Source organism: Ovis canadensis, chromosome 5, assembly GCF_042477335.2.
Source record: "Ovis canadensis isolate MfBH-ARS-UI-01 breed Bighorn chromosome 5, ARS-UI_OviCan_v2, whole genome shotgun sequence".
Lineage (NCBI taxonomy): Eukaryota > Metazoa > Chordata > Mammalia > Artiodactyla > Bovidae > Ovis > Ovis canadensis.
The window spans coordinates 33519887-33540723 of NC_091249.1; the positions used below are offsets into that span (position 1 = coordinate 33519887).

The 20837-nt window shown below is 53.9% G+C and overlaps 1 protein-coding gene across 8 annotated transcripts; it reads left to right on the top strand.

Moving 5' to 3' along the window:
- Positions 1-330: 330 nt before the first annotated feature.
- Positions 331-20542, top strand: TLE2 (TLE family member 2, transcriptional corepressor). Of its 8 annotated transcripts, none has more exons than XM_069589485.1 (20): positions 331-713; positions 792-889; positions 1221-1284; positions 1755-1799; positions 4132-4194; positions 6476-6550; positions 6759-6939; positions 7589-7608; positions 8729-8836; positions 9199-9243; positions 9798-9947; positions 11449-11587; positions 12238-12398; positions 13485-13561; positions 14334-14583; positions 14988-15235; positions 15356-15503; positions 17114-17264; positions 18495-18571; positions 20252-20542. In XM_069589485.1, exons 1-20 carry the CDS (start codon positions 690-692, stop codon positions 20357-20359), a joined length of 2232 nt encoding a protein of 743 aa, XP_069445586.1. In that variant the 5' UTR covers positions 331-689; the 3' UTR covers positions 20360-20542. The 8 variants fall into 8 exon arrangements, with proteins under 8 accessions (XP_069445586.1, XP_069445585.1, XP_069445587.1 ...); XM_069589484.1 differs by having other exon boundaries at positions 371-713; positions 6756-6939; XM_069589486.1 differs by having other exon boundaries at positions 379-713; positions 6756-6939; positions 9762-9947; positions 11431-11587.
- The last annotated feature ends 295 nt before the right edge of the window (positions 20543-20837 follow it).

Below are 20837 nucleotides of genomic sequence, written 5' to 3' on the forward strand. Positions count from 1 at the left end.
CCTCTGATGATTTTGCAGGTTAGACTCTGTCCCTGCAGGCAGGTTCTCCAGCCAGCGCTTGGCAGGCTGTTTTCCCCATCCTTAAGTCTAAGCCCATTTCCTCAGAAAGACCATTTCAGGCCCCCTCGTCTTCCCCGCCCCAAGCTACCCTCACAGTGGGTCACTAGGTGTTTAACTGGTTTTTCTCTCTTGGGTCCTCGGGAGAGTGGGGAGTGGCGACGTTTGCGGGGCTGGACGGTAGCCTCAGTTTCCCTACTGGTCCCGGGTGGAAGGGAGGGGGTGGTCCCGGGGCCGCGGCGCGAGGGGCAGGCGGGCCGGGTGGGCGGGCCGGGGGCGGCGGCGCCACCTTAAGGCGGCTCTGCCCGCGGCTCCCGGCCGAGCCCCGCCGGAGGGAGGCGGCTCCGCGCGGGGCCCGCCGCCCGCGCCTCCGAAACCGGCCGCCGCTCGCCCGACCTTCTGCGCCGGTCGCGCGCCCCACGCCCGGCGGGGGCCTCGGCGCCCCTTGGTCCCCGCGACACCGCGCGCTCACTCGGGGGGCGGGGGAACTCCAGGGTCCCCTGCCCCACGCCGCTGCCCCTTCTTTCTCGGGCAGACCCCCCACCCCAGCCTCTCCCCCACCCCGCCTTCTCCTGGCCCCCCCAGATCGTCAAGCTCCGGAGTCGTGGCGGAGGGCCTCCCGGATCGGCAGGATGTACCCCCAGGGAAGGCACCCGGTGAGTGGGGGCCCAGGCTGCGGGGAGGTTGGGGGCGCCGGGCGTCCTGGAACTCAGACCTGGGCGTCCCCCCTCAAGACCCCGCTTCAGTCTGGCCAGCCCTTCAAGTTCTCGATCTTGGAGATCTGCGACCGCATCAAAGAAGAATTCCAGTTTCTTCAGGCTCAGTACCACAGGTAAGGGTTTGGGGACCGGGGCGCCCCTCCCCAGGGGCTCGCCTGGGGCAGAGGGGCGGGGTCACCAGCGTGCTGGGAGGACGGAGGGACCCCAGGGCCGAGAGGAGGGCTTCCAGGTAGAAGCGAAGGTGAGGAGGACAGCCCGTCCAGTGCTGGGACACTTGGAGCCTGGGAAAGGATGGGGCCGGCCTGGGAGCGGGAGTTGGGGGTGGGTGTGTGGAGGTGGGGAGAGCCAATCTCATCACTGTGGAAGCTGGCCCAGAAGGGGTCCGTGGGTGTCTCTGCTGGGGGGCAAGGAGGATGGAATCCCAATGTTCTGTCCCCTTCCCAGCCTCAAGCTGGAGTGTGAGAAGTTGGCCAGTGAGAAGACAGAAATGCAGCGACATTATGTCATGGTGAGGGGGTTGTCATACTGGGTGGGAGGCAGTGGGGAAGATGGCTTGTCTGTGAGTTGAAACATGATGGGCATGAACCCCAACTCCAGTACTGCTCTGGGACATGTCCCCAGCCGGCTGTGGGCCTCAGTTTCCCTCATCTGTAAAATAGGCTGCTTGGGGTTCCAGGCTGTCTGCCAGCTCTTGGAACAATAAATCAAGGATACCTCCTCTCCTCCTGGGCATCTCTGAGGGGCTGAGGTGACCCCACCCCCCTGGAGAGAATGGAGGGAGGAGAGTCTTGCTTTCTCCTCTGGGCTCCCTTTCTGGGCTCCCTTTCTGGGCCCCCTTTCTGGGCCCCCAAGGATCTGGGAGGCTCTGGGTCCTGCTGTGATCCCCTGAGTCTGGGGGCTGTTGGAAGACCCAGTCACCCAGTGCAGCTGGACATCCGTGGCTATGATGGACACTGCCAGACGGCCTTTCCTTTGCAGTACTATGAAATGTCCTACGGGCTCAACATCGAAATGCATAAGCAGGTAACTGTGTTGAGGGTAAGGGTGTCCAGTGGGAGGAGGGGGATCTGGAAGCTGTGAGAGGGATCCAGATCTCCAGCAGTCACAGGCCCAGGGAGCAGACATCTTATCCTGAAATCTCTGGGACTAGGGGCCAGATTTCAGCCTTGAAAATGAATTTCTGGAGATTTTGTCCAGGAGAGATGTGGGCAGCAGATAAGGGCCAGCTTCCTTGTAGTAGAGGCCAACAGCCAGGTCACGGAGCCTGGGGAGGGACTTCTGTCCTAAGAAGGGGACAAACAGATAGTCTTAGAGGTCCCTTTCAGCCCAATGTGTCTGACATCCGGAGATGGATCCTTAGGGTCTGAGATGGAACCCCTAGGTTCTGATGCCGTTTTGAAGGTTCTAAGATTAATGCTAATGATCCAAGGTTCTGAGACTGTCTTCTATGTCTGAGAGTGATCTCAGGGTTCTGAGTCATACCTGAAGGTTCTGAAATTGGCTCCATGTGCCCGAGATTAACCCCCAGATCCTGAGACTGACCTTAAGATTTTCTGATGGTTTCTAAAGGGGAGGTGAGAATTTTATCACAGAACCACCCATGCACCCAGATGTTTTCTAAGAGGACAAGAGGGACCTGGAGATTCTAAGGTTGATGGAATCTTGGGTTCTGTCCATCAGAATATTAGAATTAATCGGCAAAGCCTAGGGTCTTTCTGGTGGGTGGGAAGAAGTGAGGGTGAGCTGGGAGTGCCTTGAGGGAGCCTGCCTTGGCATGCTTTTCTGGGTCTCTGTGGGTTCTCCTGGGTCTGGTGTGGGTAGGAGGGGGCTTGTTTGCCTGCAGCATGGTGTGGTCCTATGGGTGCATGAAATAGACCTCTTTATGGGGTGGAGGGCAAGGTGTAGGGTCCCAACTCTGGGAGCCTGGTTCCACCCTCCTGGTAAGAGATGGAAGACACAGCCTCACCCAGGTGCATCCAGCAGCTCTGTAACTCAGGCAGGGGCAAAGCACAGACTGACAGAAAACCCCCTTCCCCACCCACTCACATGTTTCCCCTCTGTTCAGCCTCTATGGGGCACTCCCTGCCCAGCCCCAGTCCCAGATGAAACCTACAAGTAAAACCACACTATTTCTAACCCACTCTCTGACACGAAATGTGTGTGTTTTCGCTACACAGAACAGTTCTGGAAATCTGACACCAGCTGCGTGTCCCTATGCTTCAGTTCAACCCTAACGCACCTACCCGGTGCAAACCCCAGTGGTTCAGGGTTAGGATTAGGGCCCCACAGGACTGCCCCTGCCTCCTGGGCTTCTGACCCGCCAGCTATAAATCAGAGTTCCCATAACCCACTCCCTGGTCTGATGTTTTGCCAGAATGGCTCACAGAAAGGAAAGCTCTTACTTACATTACCCATTTATGATAAAAGATATGACTTAGAAACAGCCTGATGGAAGAGATACACAGGACAAGGTTAGGGAGAAGGGCCTGGAGCTTCTGTGCCTTCTCTGGACACTGTCTCCCTCCACAAACACGCATCCACCCACCAGGAAGCTCTCTGCCACCCCCCAGCCCCTCTCCCCTCCTTGGAGGTCAGGGGTTGGGGGTAGGCCTGAGAGAAGTTCCATCCCTAAGTGTCACTCAAGTGTGGGTGACATGGACTTATTGTGAATGACAAAAGATGCTCCTCTTGCCGCTACTATTCTGAAATCCCTAGAGTTGTAGGAGCTCCGTGCCAAGAACAAGGCAAAGAGCAAATGTATATATAAATTTTTTAACTTTTTATTTTATATTGGGTTAGAGTTGATTAACAATGTTGTGTTAAGGGACAGCTATACATATACATGTAGCTATTCTTTTTCAAATTCTTTCCCCCAGAATGTGTATTTCTTATAGCATCACACTCCTGAGTGGTATACTGGGATGGCCTGCTGACTGCAGCCACAGGGCACAGGGGCAACCGAGAGAGGGGCCATGCCTGGGAAAGACCTGGGACCAGCCAGGGCTTGAACTTGGGACTCCAGGCGGGGGCTCCACTCCCTCTGTTTATGCTGAACTCAAAGCTCCTGGGGGAGCGGGGGTAGGTCCCAGTCTGCACTGGGTGGCTGCACCTGCTTTCTGGGAATCTCTGTTGAGTGGGTCTGGCAGGTGGTATATCCATCCTGTCTCTCAGCTCAACGCTGCACTGGACATCAGGTGGACAGCCTCTCTGCCAGACTCTCAGCCTGTGTCCCATATTTGCACCTGTGGGAGACAGACCCCTCACCCCAAGCTTTGCAAGGCTTGTTGTGCCCTGGAGTTGAGGTTGTGGATTGACAGCCTGGCCTCCAAGCCTCCTCCCTGTTGCTTCCTGCCAGGCCGAGATTGTGAAGCGTCTCAGTGGGATCTGTGCTCAGATTATCCCCTTCCTGACTCAGGAGGTGAGTGGGCTTCGTGGAGGTGGGGGAGGGGAACTGGAAGAAGGATTTGGCCTGGGAGTCTAGGCACTGGCTGGGCTGGGACTTTCGGGATGGAGGCAGGTTTTGGCTGAGAGGAAAGGGGGTTGGTGCTCAAGCCTGCAGCCAGGCTGCCTCGGTCCAAATCCTGGCCATGTGGCCTTGGGCTAGTGGCTTGCCCTCTCTGTGCCTCCATCATAAAATTTAGAACATTGCCCTCTCTGTGCCTCGGTCATAAAATTTAGAACAGCGGCTACATACAAGGTGGTGAGGATGATGCTGGTGTTTAGTACACCAAATAAAAGTCTGTCCCTGGTACTTAGTCCCTCCATTATGCTGATGGAAATCAGCCAGTCACAAAAGGACATATACTATGTGATTCCACTCACAGGAGGTCCCTGGAGGAGTCAGATCCACAGAGACAGGAAGTAGGTGGTGGGGCCAAGGGCTGGGGAAGGGAACAGGGAGTCAGTATTTCATGGGGACAGAGTTTCCATTTGGGAGGATGAGAAAGCTCTGGAGATGATTGTGGGAATGGTTGCAGGACAATGTGAACGTGCTTCATACCACTTAAACATGGTTAAAGGGTAACTCTTCTGTACTTGTAATCACAATAATACAAAAATGTGGAAAGGGACAGATAAGAGAGTGTGAGCACTTCATTGAAATTTAAAAAATAAAGTTAGCCCTTGTGCAAATGCCCTAAGCTCTTCAGGACTTTTGAACCCCCATTCCTGCTTCCATCTGGAACATTCTATCTCCAGAGAGATGAGAGGACAGATTCTGACACAAGGTAGCTACACAGGGGGCCCTCACTGTGTTGGAGACCACGAAAGGGGAAAGATGCTCCTTTTGGTTTGGACCCCATCAAGGTTTCTGGGCTCTTGAGACGGAGTGAGATTCATTCTGTCTGCTCTCGGATTTAGAGATGGTGTCTGAACAAGGTGGCCCAGCATGACAGAGGCCAAACTACAGTAGGAAATGGGGTAAAAGGACTTTGGGAAGGAGTGAATTAAGACACACATTTGTGCCCCAGCAAATTCCATGCTTCTAGACCAGGAGTCAGCAAACAGCAACCTGAGGGCTAAATCACTGGCCTTTCACTTGTTTTGTAAATAAAGTTTTATTGGCACACAGCCATGCCCATTCATGTTTTTGTTGTCTATGGCAGCTTTCCCCATAAAATGGCAGAGCTGAGTAGTTTCCATAGAGACCCTCTGGCCTACAAAACCAAAATTATTGACTCTCTGGCCCTTTGCAGTCAAAACATACCAATCCCTGGCCTGGACACACCCTTACAGGTGTGCCCCATACAGGACACCCCAACGGTATCCTGACACCTCCTTAATGGAACAGCCCCAATCTCCATCCTGGGTAGTTTGGGTGCAAAAGTGGCCTTAGAGAGAACACAGGAGCCACTAGCTATGTGTAGCCATTTACATCTGTATTAATTTTTATTTCTTTTATAATATATTACATTAAATTAATATGTAAATTTCTGTCAAATTAATTAAAGGAGGCATCTCGTTCCTCAATTGCACCAGCCACATTTCAAGTGCTCAGTGGCTGCAAACGGCTTCTGTATCCAACAGTGCAGTTGAGGATGTTTTATCACCATGTGAAAGGGGGGAGAGGAAGGAAGGAACAAGGGCGGGATGAGGGTGGGGTGCATGGGGGACCTTTAGAGACTGCCAGTTTGTATTTTGTGACCTGGGTGGTTGGCCCATGGCTGCTTATTTGTACAGTGGTTCTTTACTGGGGGTGATTCTGTCCTCAGGGGACACTGGGTGATGGTGGGGACCTTTGTGGTTGTGACTACTGGGGGTGTTTCTGGCATCCAGTGAGTGTTGGGGGCAGGGATGGGGCTCCACATGCCACAGTGCCCAGGACGGTCCCCATACACGGTGGCCCAGCCACGACGTCAGCGGTGCCAAAGGCAGGGACTCTGATGTATAAACTCCGCTTTCTAAGTATTGGTTTGAACTGCACTGCAGTGCTTTGTTTCCTGATTTTGAAAGGAGAGAAAGAAAATATAATAGAAAGAGCAAGTGAGAGAAGAAGAGGGGCAGGTGCTTTCCTGATGGTCCAGTACTCCCAACGTAGGGGCCGCGGGTTGGATTCCTGGTCAAGGAACTAAGATCCCACATGCTTGCAGGGTGTGACTGATAAAAAAGGGGGGGTCCCAGAGGGTGTTGTCTGAGAGGTGAGGTCTCTGATCAGATAAGGGCGCTCTCCTGAGCGCCCCTGACCCCACCCCCACCTCCAGCACCAACAGCAGGTCCTGCAGGCTGTGGAGCGGGCCAAGCAGGTGACAGTCGGGGAGCTGAACAGCCTCATTGGGGTGAGTCGTCTGGCGCCCGCCCTGCCCTCGGTGGTGAAGCTGGGGGTGTTGGGTGGGCAGCTAGTGGGCCAGTGCTCCGGTAGCCTTGGAGACCCCAAGGCGGGCCCTGTCTGCCCAGACACAGCCTCTCCGGCTTCAGCTAGGGGAAGCGGGGGCTCCCAGGGCCTGCCCCTGCCCGCCCCTGGCCCACCCCCCTCCTCTCCAGCAGCAGCAGCTCCAGCCACTGGCCCACCACGCCCCCCCTGTGCCCCTCACCCCTCGCCCAGCGGGGCTGGTGGGCAGCAGTGCTACGGGGCTGCTGGCCCTGTCGGGAGCCCTGGCCGCCCAGGCTCAGCTGGCCGCGGTCACCAAGGAGGAGCGGGCAGGCGTGGAGGCGGAGGGGTCCAGAGGTGAGTGGACATCCCCGATGGCAGGGGCTGGGGGCGTGGGGAGAGGGTAGCAGGACCACTAAACTCATCTAAATGAGAAGGATGGAACTTCCCAGGTGGCTTGGTGGTAAAGAAGCTGCCTGCTAATGCAGGAGACACGGGCTCAATCCCTGGTCCAAGACAACCCCACAAAGCCTGTGCGCCACAGTAATTGAACCTGTGCTCTAGAGCCAAGGAGCCGCAACTCCCGAAGCCTGCGCTCCTTAGAGCCCGTGCACCACAGCAAGAGGCCATTGCGATGAGAAGCTCACGTAACTCAACTAGAGAGTAACCCACACAGCAGCGGAAACCCAGCACAGCCTTAAAAGAAATAATAAATAAAACTTAAAAATAAACGTGAGGGAACGGAGGGGGCTGCAGAGTTGCAGGTTCCATTCTGTTCTCCGTGGGCTATGTGTCTTTGGGCAAGTTATAAACCTCTCTGGGCATCTATCTGAATGGTGCAGGGAAGGGACAGTCCACTCCTTGCCAGGGTGTTAGAAGGAGGAGGGAGTTTCTGAGTTGGGAAGAGGGCTTTATGTGCAGTGGACGGCTGAGCGCTCTAGCACCGTGGGATATAACCCCCCGCTTCTTTTCCTTTCTCTCCCTTTACCCCACCCCCGCCCGCCAGTGGAGAGAGTCCCTAGCAGGGTAAGTTGAGGGGCTCGGGGGACTTGCCCTCTTATCTAACATTTGCTTTGTATTCACATGTGGCTGAAGCTGCTTGTTCTGAGCTGTTGGGGCCTCAGAAGGAGACCACATCCCGCTTTCACACTGTGTAGCCTGTATTTTGGGGGGGTAGGGACCTGCCCATAAGACTAGAGTTTTATTTATTTCAAATTTTCCATCTCAAGCGATTTTTGCAATAGAATAAATGAATGCATGCCTGGGTAGCATTCCATCCATTCCTCTGTCATTAATTTATCCCTCATCCTCTCCATTTTTATCATCTACAAGAGCACTGCCCAACAGAAATATCATGTGAGCCCTGTAGGTAGTTTTTAAAAATTGTTTAGTTTTGAAATCATTACAGATGTGCGGGAGGTTGCAAAGAAATGTACAAGGAGGTCCCCTGTACCCCTCACCCAGTAATAACATCTTTCAGAACTAAAATAGTGTCACAGTCAGAAAATGGACATGGGTGCCCCCCACAGGGCTTATTCCCACTTCATGGTTTTACACACACTCGAGTGTGCGTGTGTTTCCATGCATTTTCAATCACATATTTAACTTTCTGTAAACATCACTATGAATTTTCAGGTAGCCACATTAGAAAAGTTAAGCAGGTGAAATGAATTTCAACAGTAAATTTTATTTAACACAATGCATCTACAATATTTCAACCTGTAATCAACATAAAAGGTTGTTTTGTTTTGTTTTGTTTTGTTTAGTTTAGCGGAGAAAGGTTTATTGCAGGGCCATGCAAAGAGACCTGCAAGGTTGGCTCATGCCTCCCTCAGAACCCAAACTCACAACATAAAACAGTCTTAATGGGATCTTTACTGTCTCCAAGCTCTGAATGCATTTTGCACTCAGAGCTTATTTCAGTTTGCACGGGTGCCCCCCAGGGGCCCTTGGGTGATATCTGGGGACATTTATGATTGTCACAACACCACTGAATCTGCCCTTGGAAGGTCCTTTTTTCCAGATGAGAAGCTTGGGGCACAGGTCCTAATAACAATGATGGGGATCCTCGGTTCTGGCTGGGCCAGGACCCAGTCTTGGGCTCCGGGCTCTGACTCTCTCCCACCTGGCCCCTGTGGCTCTGCAGAGTGTGTCTCCCTCACCCCCGGAGAGTGTGGTGGAAGAGGAGCGGCCCAGCGGCCTGGGTGGAAATGGAAAGCAGAGAGCCGAGGAGAAGGATCTGTCAGGACCTTATGTGAGTAGAGAGGGAGGCGCGCATGGACTTGGGTGGGCAGATGGGGGTGGGTGAGGCCAACCAGCCTGAGAGGTTGATCGCCTCTGTGGGTCAAGAGCTGGGAAGGAGGTAAGGATGCTCCTGACCTCCGGCTCTCCCCCCACAGCAAAGAGGGGTAAACTGAGGCCACACAGCACCTCTTGGGTGCTCAGATTCATCTTCTCCATTCTTCTACGTTGAGAGATTTTCCCCACTGGTCTCCTTTGTATTGAACAAATGAACTAAGCCCCAGAATCCCAATCAGACCCTCCCAAGGAGATGTAAGGGGGTGTGGAGGCAGGGGTAGGGCCACGGTGAGCTCTCTTCCCCCCATGTCCCCCCAGGAGAGTGACGAGGACAAGAGCGACTACAACCTGGTGGTGGACGAGGTGAGTCAGGGTCCAGGCTCTTCCCACTCTGACTTCAGGTCTGGTCTGGGCACAGAGCAGGCAGTGGGTTATCTGGGAGAGTTGGGGGGCCTTGTGTTCCCCTCTCTGTGGAATGGCTGGGATGGGGATGCTATGGGGCCAAGGGGAGTAGGGGAAACCAGGACATCCCAGGCTGACCTGTCCATAGCATAGGTGGGGAAACTGAGGCCCAGAGAACCCCAGAGGCAGGCAATGGAAGTGGCTTCATGCCCTGGTTCTCTGCGTGACTTCGGGGCAGTGACACCCCTTCCCTGGCCTCACTTTTCCTCATCTATTCAATGAGGGGAAAGAAAACCAAGCCCATATAGAGTTGTTGCTCTGTGTAGCTTATGTCCTTAAGCCCACTGTACAGATGAATCAACTGAGGCACAGGGAGGTTTCATAATCCTCCCAAGGTGGGTCCTAGATGTCCATTCTAGAGGTCGGGGTGGGACACGGGTAGGGTATAGAGAGGAGCTCTCCTTCCTCTGCCACTTCAGTGCCACCCCCATTCATCGTCACCTCCTCAAACCCAGGACCAACCCTCCGAGCCCCCCAGCCCAGCAACCACCCCATGTGGAAAGGCATCTACCTGCATCCCTGCTCGTCGGGACCTCGTGGACAGTCCAGCCTCCTTGGCCTCCAGCCTTGGCTCACCACTCCCCAGAGCCAAGGAACTCGTCCTGGTAAGTAGTGGTTGGGGGGGGGGCTTGAAACTCATTTTATTCATCCCAGGGACCTGAAAACAGGCTGCCGCGTTAGATGTGGGATGAGAGAAATGAGCCAGGCTGGTGTGCTCCAGCATTCCCTTCCTGATTATTACGTCCCTAAAAATCTACCTCTGCATTAGCCCGGAAATTTTTCCTCAGTGGACTCATTCCGTGGAATCTCAATAAATCTGAAAAGGCAACTTTGTAAATAATATTAAAAGGGAACTCACCATCTTACGTGGAAAACAAGTGTCTCTAGCAATAGATAGGAAGTCAGTGAAAATACACATAGGGAGTGAAGCTATAGAATTGGCAACTGGCCAGGCTGACTCCAGCCCTGGGAGTGTTAAGGCCTTGAGGACACACACACCAGCCCCAGCTGTAAGGAAAGATGACTCATACCAGAAAAACTTTCTCCTTGCTTCTCCTCATGTTTGATGCCAGGTGTAGGGGACCACCTGAAAGCACTCCCCCACCCTCCCAACCCCTCCAGGCATTCTCAGTTCAGCTCGATTTGTCCCTGCCCCCAACTCTTCCCCAGACCCCTGCCCTGCACTTACCAGGGAGACTGTGTCGGTTTCTAGGCTTCCCCTCCCAGCTGGTTGCTATGGCAACTGCCAAGGTTGGGGCTCCCATGGTATCTCCTGTGCCCTCCTCCCATGCCAAAGAGATGCAGAGTGGGAGGGACAGTGCTATTTTAACAGAGACGCCCCCAGAAGGCCCCCCGTCCCCATGTTGGCCCCAACTACTCCCTGCCATGGGTGTGTGAATGTGGTTGTCACAAAACGTGTGATCCTGTGAAGGAAAGAAAGATAGGGTGCAGCCCACACAAGATGAGGATGTGAAGTTTCTTGAAAGGCAAAGAAAGCGATGACAGAAAGCTGAGACGGAGCTTGTTCCCACATGGAGGCTCAGCTTCCCCTCTCTTCCAGGGTCCCCATGGGGAGGGACAGCAGTGGGGGACATCCCCTCCTCATGGGGAGCAAGTGGGTGCCCAGCAGTACTAGGGTCTTGCCTTGGGAACACGCTGTGGTCTCCTGCTTGGAGAGCCCATCCTAGAGTTTGGTCCTCTGTCCTAAAGGATGTGACACCTTCTAAGTCTGTGTACTGCCTTCTCTCATGATCCCCATGGGCCCAGCTTGCCCCAAGTGTGTGAATGTTCACCGCCTTTTTTACCCTGCGGCTACATCGTATGCCTTATCACACACATGCGCGATTCTCCTAAGACTGCGTGGGTTCCTGTGTGTGCACCCCGAGGGTCGATGCTCAGATGTCCATCTGGCGTTCGGATGTGCACGGATGCTCACATGGGTCCCGTGCTCAGGGGGTCACCTGTGGGGCCTGTCCCCAGGTGTCTGTGTATGCCTGCCATGAGCCCTGGTCTGCCCCAGGTGTACCTGCTCTCACCTTCCGCCCAGATCCTTGGGCTGCAAGGCACCAAGTGTCTGGTGGTGTTCAGTCCTGCCCTATCCCCCAGAACGATCTTCCGGCCAGCACTCCTGCCTCCAAATCCTGCGACTCCTCCCCGCCCCAGGACGCATCCACCCCTGGGCCCAGCTCGGCCAGTCACCTCCGCCAGCTAGCAGCCAAGCCTGCGCCTTCCACAGACAGTATTGGTGAGTCCCTGCTCCCTTCTGGGGAGCTCTTGACAATGGGGGTGGGGAGGCAGGAGGTCTGGCTTACAGTCCTGGCATTACCTTGCACTTTCCATGACTGAGCTAGACACTGCCTCATGCTGGGCCTCTTGCTTCTTCATTGTCTTGGCTTGATGGTGGCAGGGGTCAGCTGAGGCCCAGAGAGGGGAAGTAACTTTCTTGGGGGCTCCAGTACCCTAGAAAGACAAGTTTTGGAGTTACACATGCTTGGGTTTGAGGTCAGCTTTGGACACTTACCAGCTGTGTGACCTTGGGCAAGTGACCTGACTTCTCTGAGCTTCACTTTCCCCATCGTTATTATGGGGGTTGGGATAGAGGGAGGGACTCAAGATGGGCAAGGTTGGAGGTTAGGGGTAGAGTGGGGGAGGTTTGAGGGTGTTCCTGAGATGTTGCTGGACAATTGAGTCTGGGTTTTGAAGGATGAGTAGGAGTTTGATAACTGAAAAAGGAAAGGGAAGGGCTTGTTGGCCAGAGTGAACAGCATCTGTTAAGCGTTTAGAGATAGGACAGGGTATGTTGGATGCTGTGCTAGAACATGAGAGCCTTGGAACTCCCCTAAGGCAGCTGGACCCGATGTGTCTGAAAACCTGTCTTTATCTCTTCTTACTCAGCCCTGAGGAGTCCCCTGACCCTGTCCAGTCCCTTCACCACATCCTTCAGCCTGGGCTCCCACAGCGCCCTTAACGGGGACCTCTCCGTGCCCAGCTCCTATGTCAGCCTCCACCTGTCCCCCCAGGTCAGCGGCTCTGTGGTGTACGGACGCTCTCCCATGGTGAGTCCTCAGGGTGAGCAATGCCAGATGTCAGCAGGACCCAGGGGCTGGGGGCTGGGAGGAGAAACCAGTTGCACGTGGAAAGACCAGGGAATGGGGAAAGTGAGGGGCATCCTGGCTTGGTGAGTGCCGGTGAGAAGACGATTTGACGGTCTCAGTAGCCCCACAAGCTTAGTACAGATAAGCTCCTGTGACTACGGAAAAGACACCTGTGATCATGCTGCATTGAGAGAAACAAAAGCCCAGACATGGAATGTGAGGGGCCCCTTCAGCCTTCCGGCAGATGGTGTACAGTAGTTTGCCCCGATTTCGGAGGGACTTCGATGATCCTGATAGATTGCAGAGAAAGGACTAGCCCAGGGAGAGGACAGAAGTGATGTCCACGAGGAGGAGCTAAAGGAGGCATGAGAGCCCCGAGCTGCAGCAAGGCGAGGGGACAAGGTCCGTGTGGGCCCCAGTACCGCAGTACCGGGATGAACGCTGGCTAGAGTGAGCCATCCTGAAGTGGGTGTAGATGCCTCCAGAGGGAATAAAAGGTCTGTCACTGGAGTTATCCCAGGCCAGAGGCTGGATGGGCACTTGCAAGTGACACTGTAAAACAGAGGTCAGCAATGTTTTCTGTAAAGGGCCAGATGGTGAGCATTTTTGGCTTGGCAGACCAGTTGGTTCCTATCACAACTACCTGACTCTGCTTTCATAGCTCAAAACCATCCTAGACAATATATACAGGAATGGGTATGGCTGTGTGCCAATAAAACTTTATTTACAAATACAAGCAGGGGGCCGTGGTTTGCTGACCCCTGTTCTGAGCATTGGACAGGAGATTCATCAGGATCCCTCCAACTCTGGGGTGCTAGGATTCTCCCGCTAGAGACTTTGGGGTTCCCTCATGTGAAAGCCTCTACTTTCCCATCTGTAGGACAGGTAGAGAAGAGGGCACCTCCCCTTTCTTGGGAGGAGCTGATAAACAAATTGGTGGGGAGGGGTCCTCTGATAAACAGAGGGGGATGTAGCAAGTGGGCGCGGGAGAGGCAGACACGGGTTTTAGTCACCCTCCCCGTGACACCCCCACTGGTGTTTTGGCAGATGGCGTTTGAGTCTCACCCACATCTCCGAGGGTCATCCATCTCTTCCTCCCTGCCCACCATCCCTGGGGGAAAGCCGTGAGTACCAGGGTGGTGCTCCCTGCCTCCTCTGAGGTGCTTATATAGTGGGGTGGGGGTTGGGCTCTCCCTCTGCCTGTCGCAAAAGACTCTTCTGTAAGATAATTTGGGCTCCCAGAGTTGCTGTCTGGATAAAGAGATATGTAACAAGCAAGATCTAGACCAGGGGTTCTCAGCAGGGCATAGATTTTGTGCTGCCCCTCCCCCAGGATGTTTGGTGAAGTCTGGTGATATGTTTGGATGTCACACCCCAATGCTTCTAGCCTCTAGAAGCATGGGACCCAAGGATGTTGCTCCCTACCCAATAATGCCTCCCACCCCAGAGAATGAGCTGGCCCCAAGATTGGTAGAACTTTTTGCCATGAGGAGAACATTCTATACTTAGGGCTGTCTGATCTGAGAGCCATCTGCCATCTGTGGCTATTGAACACTTCAAATGTGGTCACTGCAGCTGAGGAACTGAAATTTTACATTTCTTTAAATTTAACTGGCCCTGTGTGGCTGCTATTGGACTGCGTCTGAAACTCACAAGGCATCTTCCTGGATCTTCTGTTTCACCAACTCCTACTAAGTGCTTGCTTCCCACGCACCGGGCCACAGCCGGACCACTTCCTCTTTTGTATTGCGCTGGCCATGCCATGTCACCTTTGATCCTGGGGCCCTGTCCCTAAACACATGGGGGCACAGGCAGGGGAAGACCCCTCCCTACCCTGGGGGTTGAGGGTAAGGAGGGTCCCGGCTCCTTGTGCATCATGCCCCACCTCCCGTCCAGGGCCTACTCCTTCCACGTGTCTGCGGACGGGCAGATGCAGCCGGTGCCCTTCCCTTCCGATGCACTGGTAGGCGCAGGCATCCCACGGCATGCGCGGCAGCTGCACACGCTGGCACACGGCGAGGTGGTCTGTGCAGTCACCATCAGCGGCTCCACACAGCACGTGTACACGGGTGGCAAGGGCTGTGTGAAGGTGTGGGACGTGGGCCAGCCCGGCGCCAAGATGCCAGTGGCCCAGCTGGACTGCCTGGTGAGGGTGGGGCGGGGCCTGCACATACAAGAGGCAGGGCCTGTAGACACATGGGGCGGGGCCTGCAGACAAGGGAGGGGGACCTTGCAGCCAGAGGGGCAGGGCTTATAGGCCACCTAGGGGTGGGGCTATAGGTCAAGGACTGATTAAACTGGAGTTTATAAGCCAACCAGGGTTGGGCTTTTGGCCAATTAGGGGCAGAGCTCTTAGGGCACCGACAGGTGATTATAGGCCACAGGACACGATTTATAGCCCAACAGGGATGGGGTTTATGGGCCAATGGGTGGAATTCAAGGGCCAACCAGGAGCATAGCTTATAGGCCAGTGGGATGATTTCTTCAGCTGGGTTCCTGCAGGCTTGGCTGGAGGTCCCACCTCCTGTCCTCGCTTCTCTCCCCTCCCAGAACCGGGACAACTACATTCGTTCCTGCAAGTTGCTGCCAGACGGCCGGAGTCTGATTGTGGGCGGTGAAGCCAGCACCTTGTCCATCTGGGACCTGGCGGCACCCACTCCTCGCATCAAGGCGGAGCTGACCTCCTCGGCGCCCGCCTGCTATGCCCTGGCCGTCAGTCCTGACGCCAAGGTCTGCTTCTCCTGCTGCAGCGATGGCAACATCGTGGTCTGGGACCTGCAGAACCAGACCATGGTCAGGTGGGTGGCTGGTGCCCTGTGACCTCGGGCAAGCTCCTGCCCTCTTCTGTTGGTGCTGCCTGGGAAGACGCTAAAGCAGCACCGCCTCCAGGGTTGACACCTGGGCCCTCCTTTCTCCAGGCAGTTCCAGGGCCACACGGATGGGGCCAGCTGCATCGACATTTCGGATTATGGCACTCGGCTCTGGACAGGGGGCCTGGACAACACCGTGCGCTGCTGGGACCTGCGGGAGGGGCGCCAGCTGCAGCAGCATGACTTCAGCTCCCAGGTGCCACACAGGGTCTGGCAGAAGTGGGACGCAAGCTCCAGGAATCCAGCCTTCCTTCCTCTCCCCCTGAGGCACCCAGATGCCAGACAGGACCAAACACCTACCCTCTGTGTCCATCTTTCTTGTCCTTGAGACACATCCACAGTCATTCCTCTTTAATCAGTCCTTCAAAGACAGACACAGGGAAGCACAAAGGAGATGATTCATATCAAGCTGTGAGGCTACTAAGACCCTCAGATCATCTTCCCAGATGATCTTGCCAAGCCATTCCCCTGTTCCTTTGTCTTCTCCTGTGTAGCTGGTTTCTCCTCCCAGCCTTCAACCTCTTGACCCTACTGAGAGCTCCTGACCTACCCCCACCCCAGGACTCATCACAGAGGAGCTGCTGACCCCAGGGGATAGATAGAAGCTGATGTAGGAGCTGGACACAGAGAGGTCTCTGTTAGGGGTGTTCTGAAAATCAAGACTGAAGGATGTAGTAAAGGAGCTGGGCAGAATCATGGGGCTCCCCGGGGCTGAGCCTGCAGGGGCTGAGCCAAGGACAGGTCTTCAGGTACCTCGGACCCAGATCCTGTCTCCTGCTGCTTTGGGGGCAGGTTGTGAGCTCCTTGGCATGTTTTTTTAAGGCCTCTGTGCTCTAGTCTTACACACCATGCCCTATGACCCCTCTAGATCTTCCCACTTATTGTTCCCTCTGACTGACATGCCTTTCCCTTCCTTCCTGCAACTGGTAAACTCCTACCCATCCTTCAAAACCCATCTCCAATTTGTCTCCTCCTTGAAGCCTGCTGAGAACTAGCTTCCAAACTCATTTTACCTTCTCTTTAGCTTGAAGCTTCCTTTGATAGAGACATCAGGAGAGCAAGTGGATACAGTTGTCCATCCCTTGTCCCCAACACTTAGATGGGTGACTTCATATCTGGTGATCCCATGGTGAATATCTCCCATCCCCCCAGCCTACCCTCTTCTTTATACAGGGACGCTTCTAAATGGCCAGGAACACACAAAACCTTCTACTCTTCTCTCTGCTGTGAATGTATGGTTCTTTCCACATGTGTCTAATTTATCAGGAAGACTTAGAAAGGCTTAGGAGTGAAGAGGGCCTTACTGTTCTCTGTGCTGTGCTTGACGTGGCACACAGACCAATGAGGGCACTGCATCCTTTCAAAGCAAAGTAAAAAGAGGTGTTGGCAAGTAGGGAACGTTCCAGGCTGGGTGTTGGGAGGCCTGGTCTTTCTCGGACTTGCTCTGTGACCTTGAGCTGGACATGGCCTCAGCTTCCCTTCCACCATCTGCTCAAGGGGAGCTGCGGTCCTCGCTGGCTTCACCCCTTCCCTCCCTCTCTCCCTCCCTCCCTCCCAGAGCTGTTGTGCGTTCAGAGAAGATAATGGATGTGAGGCCCCGGGGCTCCGTGTAATTCTGATTAATATTAATGATTCGACACGCAGTTGCCTGCTGCGCTCTGCTCCAGGCCCAGGGCCAGCTGCCTCTCCATGCAGGAGCTGCAGCGGGAGAATGTTGGACTGCTCCCCTCCTCCCCGGGCCCCGCAGCTCTGGGCATCCCCCCACCACATGCCAAGGGTTTTTTTGTTTCATCTCTTCACCCCTAGATTTTTTCCCTGGGCCACTGCCCTAACCAGGACTGGCTGGCCGTTGGCATGGAGAGCAGTAGTGTGGAGCTCCTACATGTCCGGAAGCCCGAGAAATACCAGCTGCATCTCCACGAGAGCTGCGTGCTGTCCCTCAAGTTTGCCTCCTGCGGTGCGTCTCTGGGGCTTGGGTGGGGCCTCTGGGAGCTGGGGCGCTGGGGCAGGGTTGCCAAATCACAACAACAACAACAAAAACCCACAACAGAAAAAGAGGATGCCCGATTACATTTGAATCTTAAACAACACATCACTCCTTAATAGAAGTACGTCCCAAGTATTGCATGGGACATACTCTAACCAGAAGTCCCAAACCTCAGGATCTATTGCCTGATGATCTAAGGTAGAGATGATGTAATAATAATAGGAATAAAGTGCGCAATAAATGTCATGCACTGGAATCACCCTGAAGCCACCCTCTCTTATCTTGTTCCTCATGGAAAAATTGTCCTCCATGAAACCAGTCCCTGGTGCCACAAAGGTTGGGGACCGCTGCTCTAAAGGACAAAGAATTTGTTAGTACCTTGTGGGATATACTTGTACACTAAACAGCATATAATTTATTAGCATAAGTATGTCCCCAAAATGCATGAGATATCATTTATACTATTTTAGTGCATAGATCTCAAATATTGCATGGGATATACTTACACTAATTTTGTTTGTTGTTTTCAGTATTGATATATCCCAAGTAGTTCATGGAACTTACATATATTTAAAACAAACAGAGGGACTTCCCTGTTGGCCCAGTGGCTGCCAATGCAGGGAGCCTGGGTTTAATCCCTGGTCAGGGAACTGGATCCCACATGCCCTAAGTCCTGGCACAGCCAAATAAATACATATTTGTTAAAAAATAGATAATGAACTATTTGGGACCCACCTGTACTAAAAATGATTCATGGTTGATCTTAGGTTCAAATGTAACTGAGCACCCTGGTTTTTCTTTTTGTTTTGCTTCTTTCCCCGAATTTTGGCCACGCCACATAGCTTTTGGGATTTTAGTTCCCTAAGCAGGGATTAAACCTGGTCCCTCAGCAGTGAAAGCACAGTCTAACCACTGGACAAGTAGGGAACTCCCTGGGCACCCTATTTTTATCTGACCACCCTCTCTTGGGGCTCCCCTTTCTTGAAGGTCAGTTAGAGCTCTTTGGGACCTTGGGTTTACCATCTGGCACTTGGCGGGAAGGCTGGAGCCTCAGTAAAGGGGCTTCCTGTCCGCCAGGAGAGGGCAGAGGTGCAGGAAAGGAAGGGAGAGGCCAGACCAGGTTGCCCTGTCTCTGTCTGCCACCCCTAGCCCTGGCTTCTTCCAGTCCACCACCCTCCTGAACTCACCCTCTTCCCCCAGGGCGGTGGTTCGTGAGCACAGGGAAGGACAACCTGCTCAATGCCTGGAGGACGCCGTACGGGGCCAGCATCTTCCAGGTACTGCATGTCTGAAGTCTCCACCCCACCACCACCACTGCAGGACACCAGGTGCCCCAGGACCCAGAGAGGGGTGGGGGTTGAACAGGGGAGCGTCCTCACCAGCCTGAAGGCCACATCTGTGCACAAACTGTGTTATTAGTTGTGAAGTTGCTCAGTCGTGTCCGACTCTTTGCAACCCCATGGACTGTAGTCTACCAGGCTCCTCCATCCATGGGATTTTCCAGGCAGGAATACTGGAGTGGGTTGCCATTTCCTTCTCTAGGGGATCTTCCCAACCCACGGATTGAACCTGGGTCTCCTGCATTGTAGGCAGACACTTTACCGTCTGAGCCACCAGGGAAGTGTTGTGATAAATCCATATAAAATTCACCATCTTAACCATTTTAAAATGCAGGGCTCAGTGGCATTAAGTACATTCATACTGTCCTATAACCATCCCTACCATCATCTCCAGAACTTTCTCATCTTCCCATACTGAAACTCTGTCCCCATGAGACACTGACTTCCCATCCCCTGGCCCCACCGTCTACTTCCTGTCTCTGTGGATTTGATGACTCATGTGAGTGCGATCACACAAAATTTATTCTTCTGTGTCTCTTCTCTCACTGAGCATCACATCCCCCAAGGTCCATCCATGATGTAGCAGGTGTCAGAACCTCCTTCCATTTTAAGGAATATAGAGACTAATATTCTACTGTGTGGATGGACCATACTGTGTTCATCCATCACCTGTTGATGGGTACTAGGGTTGTCTCCACTTCTGGGCTGCTGTGAATTGCGCTGCTGTGAACATTCATGTACATTCTCCTGTGCATGCCTGTTTTCATTTCTCCTGGGCAGATATCTTGGAATGGAATTGCTGAGAGTTGTTTAATCTTTGAAGGAACTGCCAGACTCTTTCCCAAATTTCTTATTCCCACTGGCAATATGGAAGGGTTCCGATTTCTCTCCATCCTCCACAACACTTACTCTGGCATCTTTCTTAGAGCTATCCTGCTCGATGAGGAACAGTTTTTACATTTTTTAAAGGACTGTGGGGGAAAAAATAGTAGATGATGTAACACTGACTGATTTGGTCCTTGCACTTACCGGCCAGAGCTTACTGGACTTAAATGAGCTTTCAGGTCAAAGCCTGAAATTGTATTGGGCCCCTTTCAGTAGTTTGCCGAGGGAATTCCCTGGTAGTCCATTGCTTAGGACTCTGTGCTCTCACTGCCCAGAGCTTAGGTTCAATCCCTGGTCAGGGAACTAAGATCCCTCAAGCTGCGTGGTCAAAAAAAAGAAACAGTTTGCTGGTGTAGGTCATCCTACTTTTAAGCCTTAGCTCTCTTCTGTGCTGTGTGACCTCATGTCTGATACACACCCTCTCTAAGCTTCCCAGAAGATGGTGGTTCTGCTGTTCTAGGGAACTGAGGTCTGGCTCTTCCCAGGAGCATCATCACTCTTCTCTGGAAGAACTGTTACCCTCCTTCTCTCCTCACGGCTAGGCTCCCCATGTTGGGCCCCCAAGTCCTGTCTCAGCTCCGGCCTTGACCATAGCTCACCCTTGGGGACAGGTGCTGCCCCAGTTGCCTTGTGTCTTTCCTCTGAATGTGAAGGTGGTCAGGAGCATGAGCCAGACTGTGCTGGCCTTGGCTGTGCCTCACTCTCCCCTCCTCTGCCCCCTCCTGTCCACAGTCCAAGGAGTCCTCCTCTGTGCTCAGTTGTGACATCTCCGGGAACAACAAGTACATCGTGACAGGCTCTGGGGACAAGAAGGCCACCGTGTATGAGGTGGTCTACTGAGACCCCCTTCTTCCTGCACCCCTGGCCTGACTCCCAGGGGAGGGTCATTCTGAACCTCCCCTCTAGTCCTACCACGAGCCCTAAATCTCATCCATGCTCTGGCTGAGCCCTCGTGTCCTCCCCTGCTGGATGTGGGGCCAGATGCACAGGAGGACCTTGGGGAAATAAATGTATTTATCACAACTGCCTTCTTGTTTTGGGCTGGGGAACTGGGGACACTGCTCATCCTGGAGGGACAGGGTGAGCAAATGGTGATTTCAGAACCTTACTTAGTGGATGGAAAAGTGCTGGCCAGCAAGAGCCACTCCCTGTAAACCAGTCTCTCCTCCTTGGCACAGCTGACACTGGGGCTGCATAATTCCCGGTTGGGGAGCCGTGCCAGGGCCTGTGGGGTGCTGAGCAGCATCCCAGCCCCCACCCACTCAATGCCAGGAGCACAGATGTCGCCAGACATGGTCCCCTGGGGCTTAGACTCACC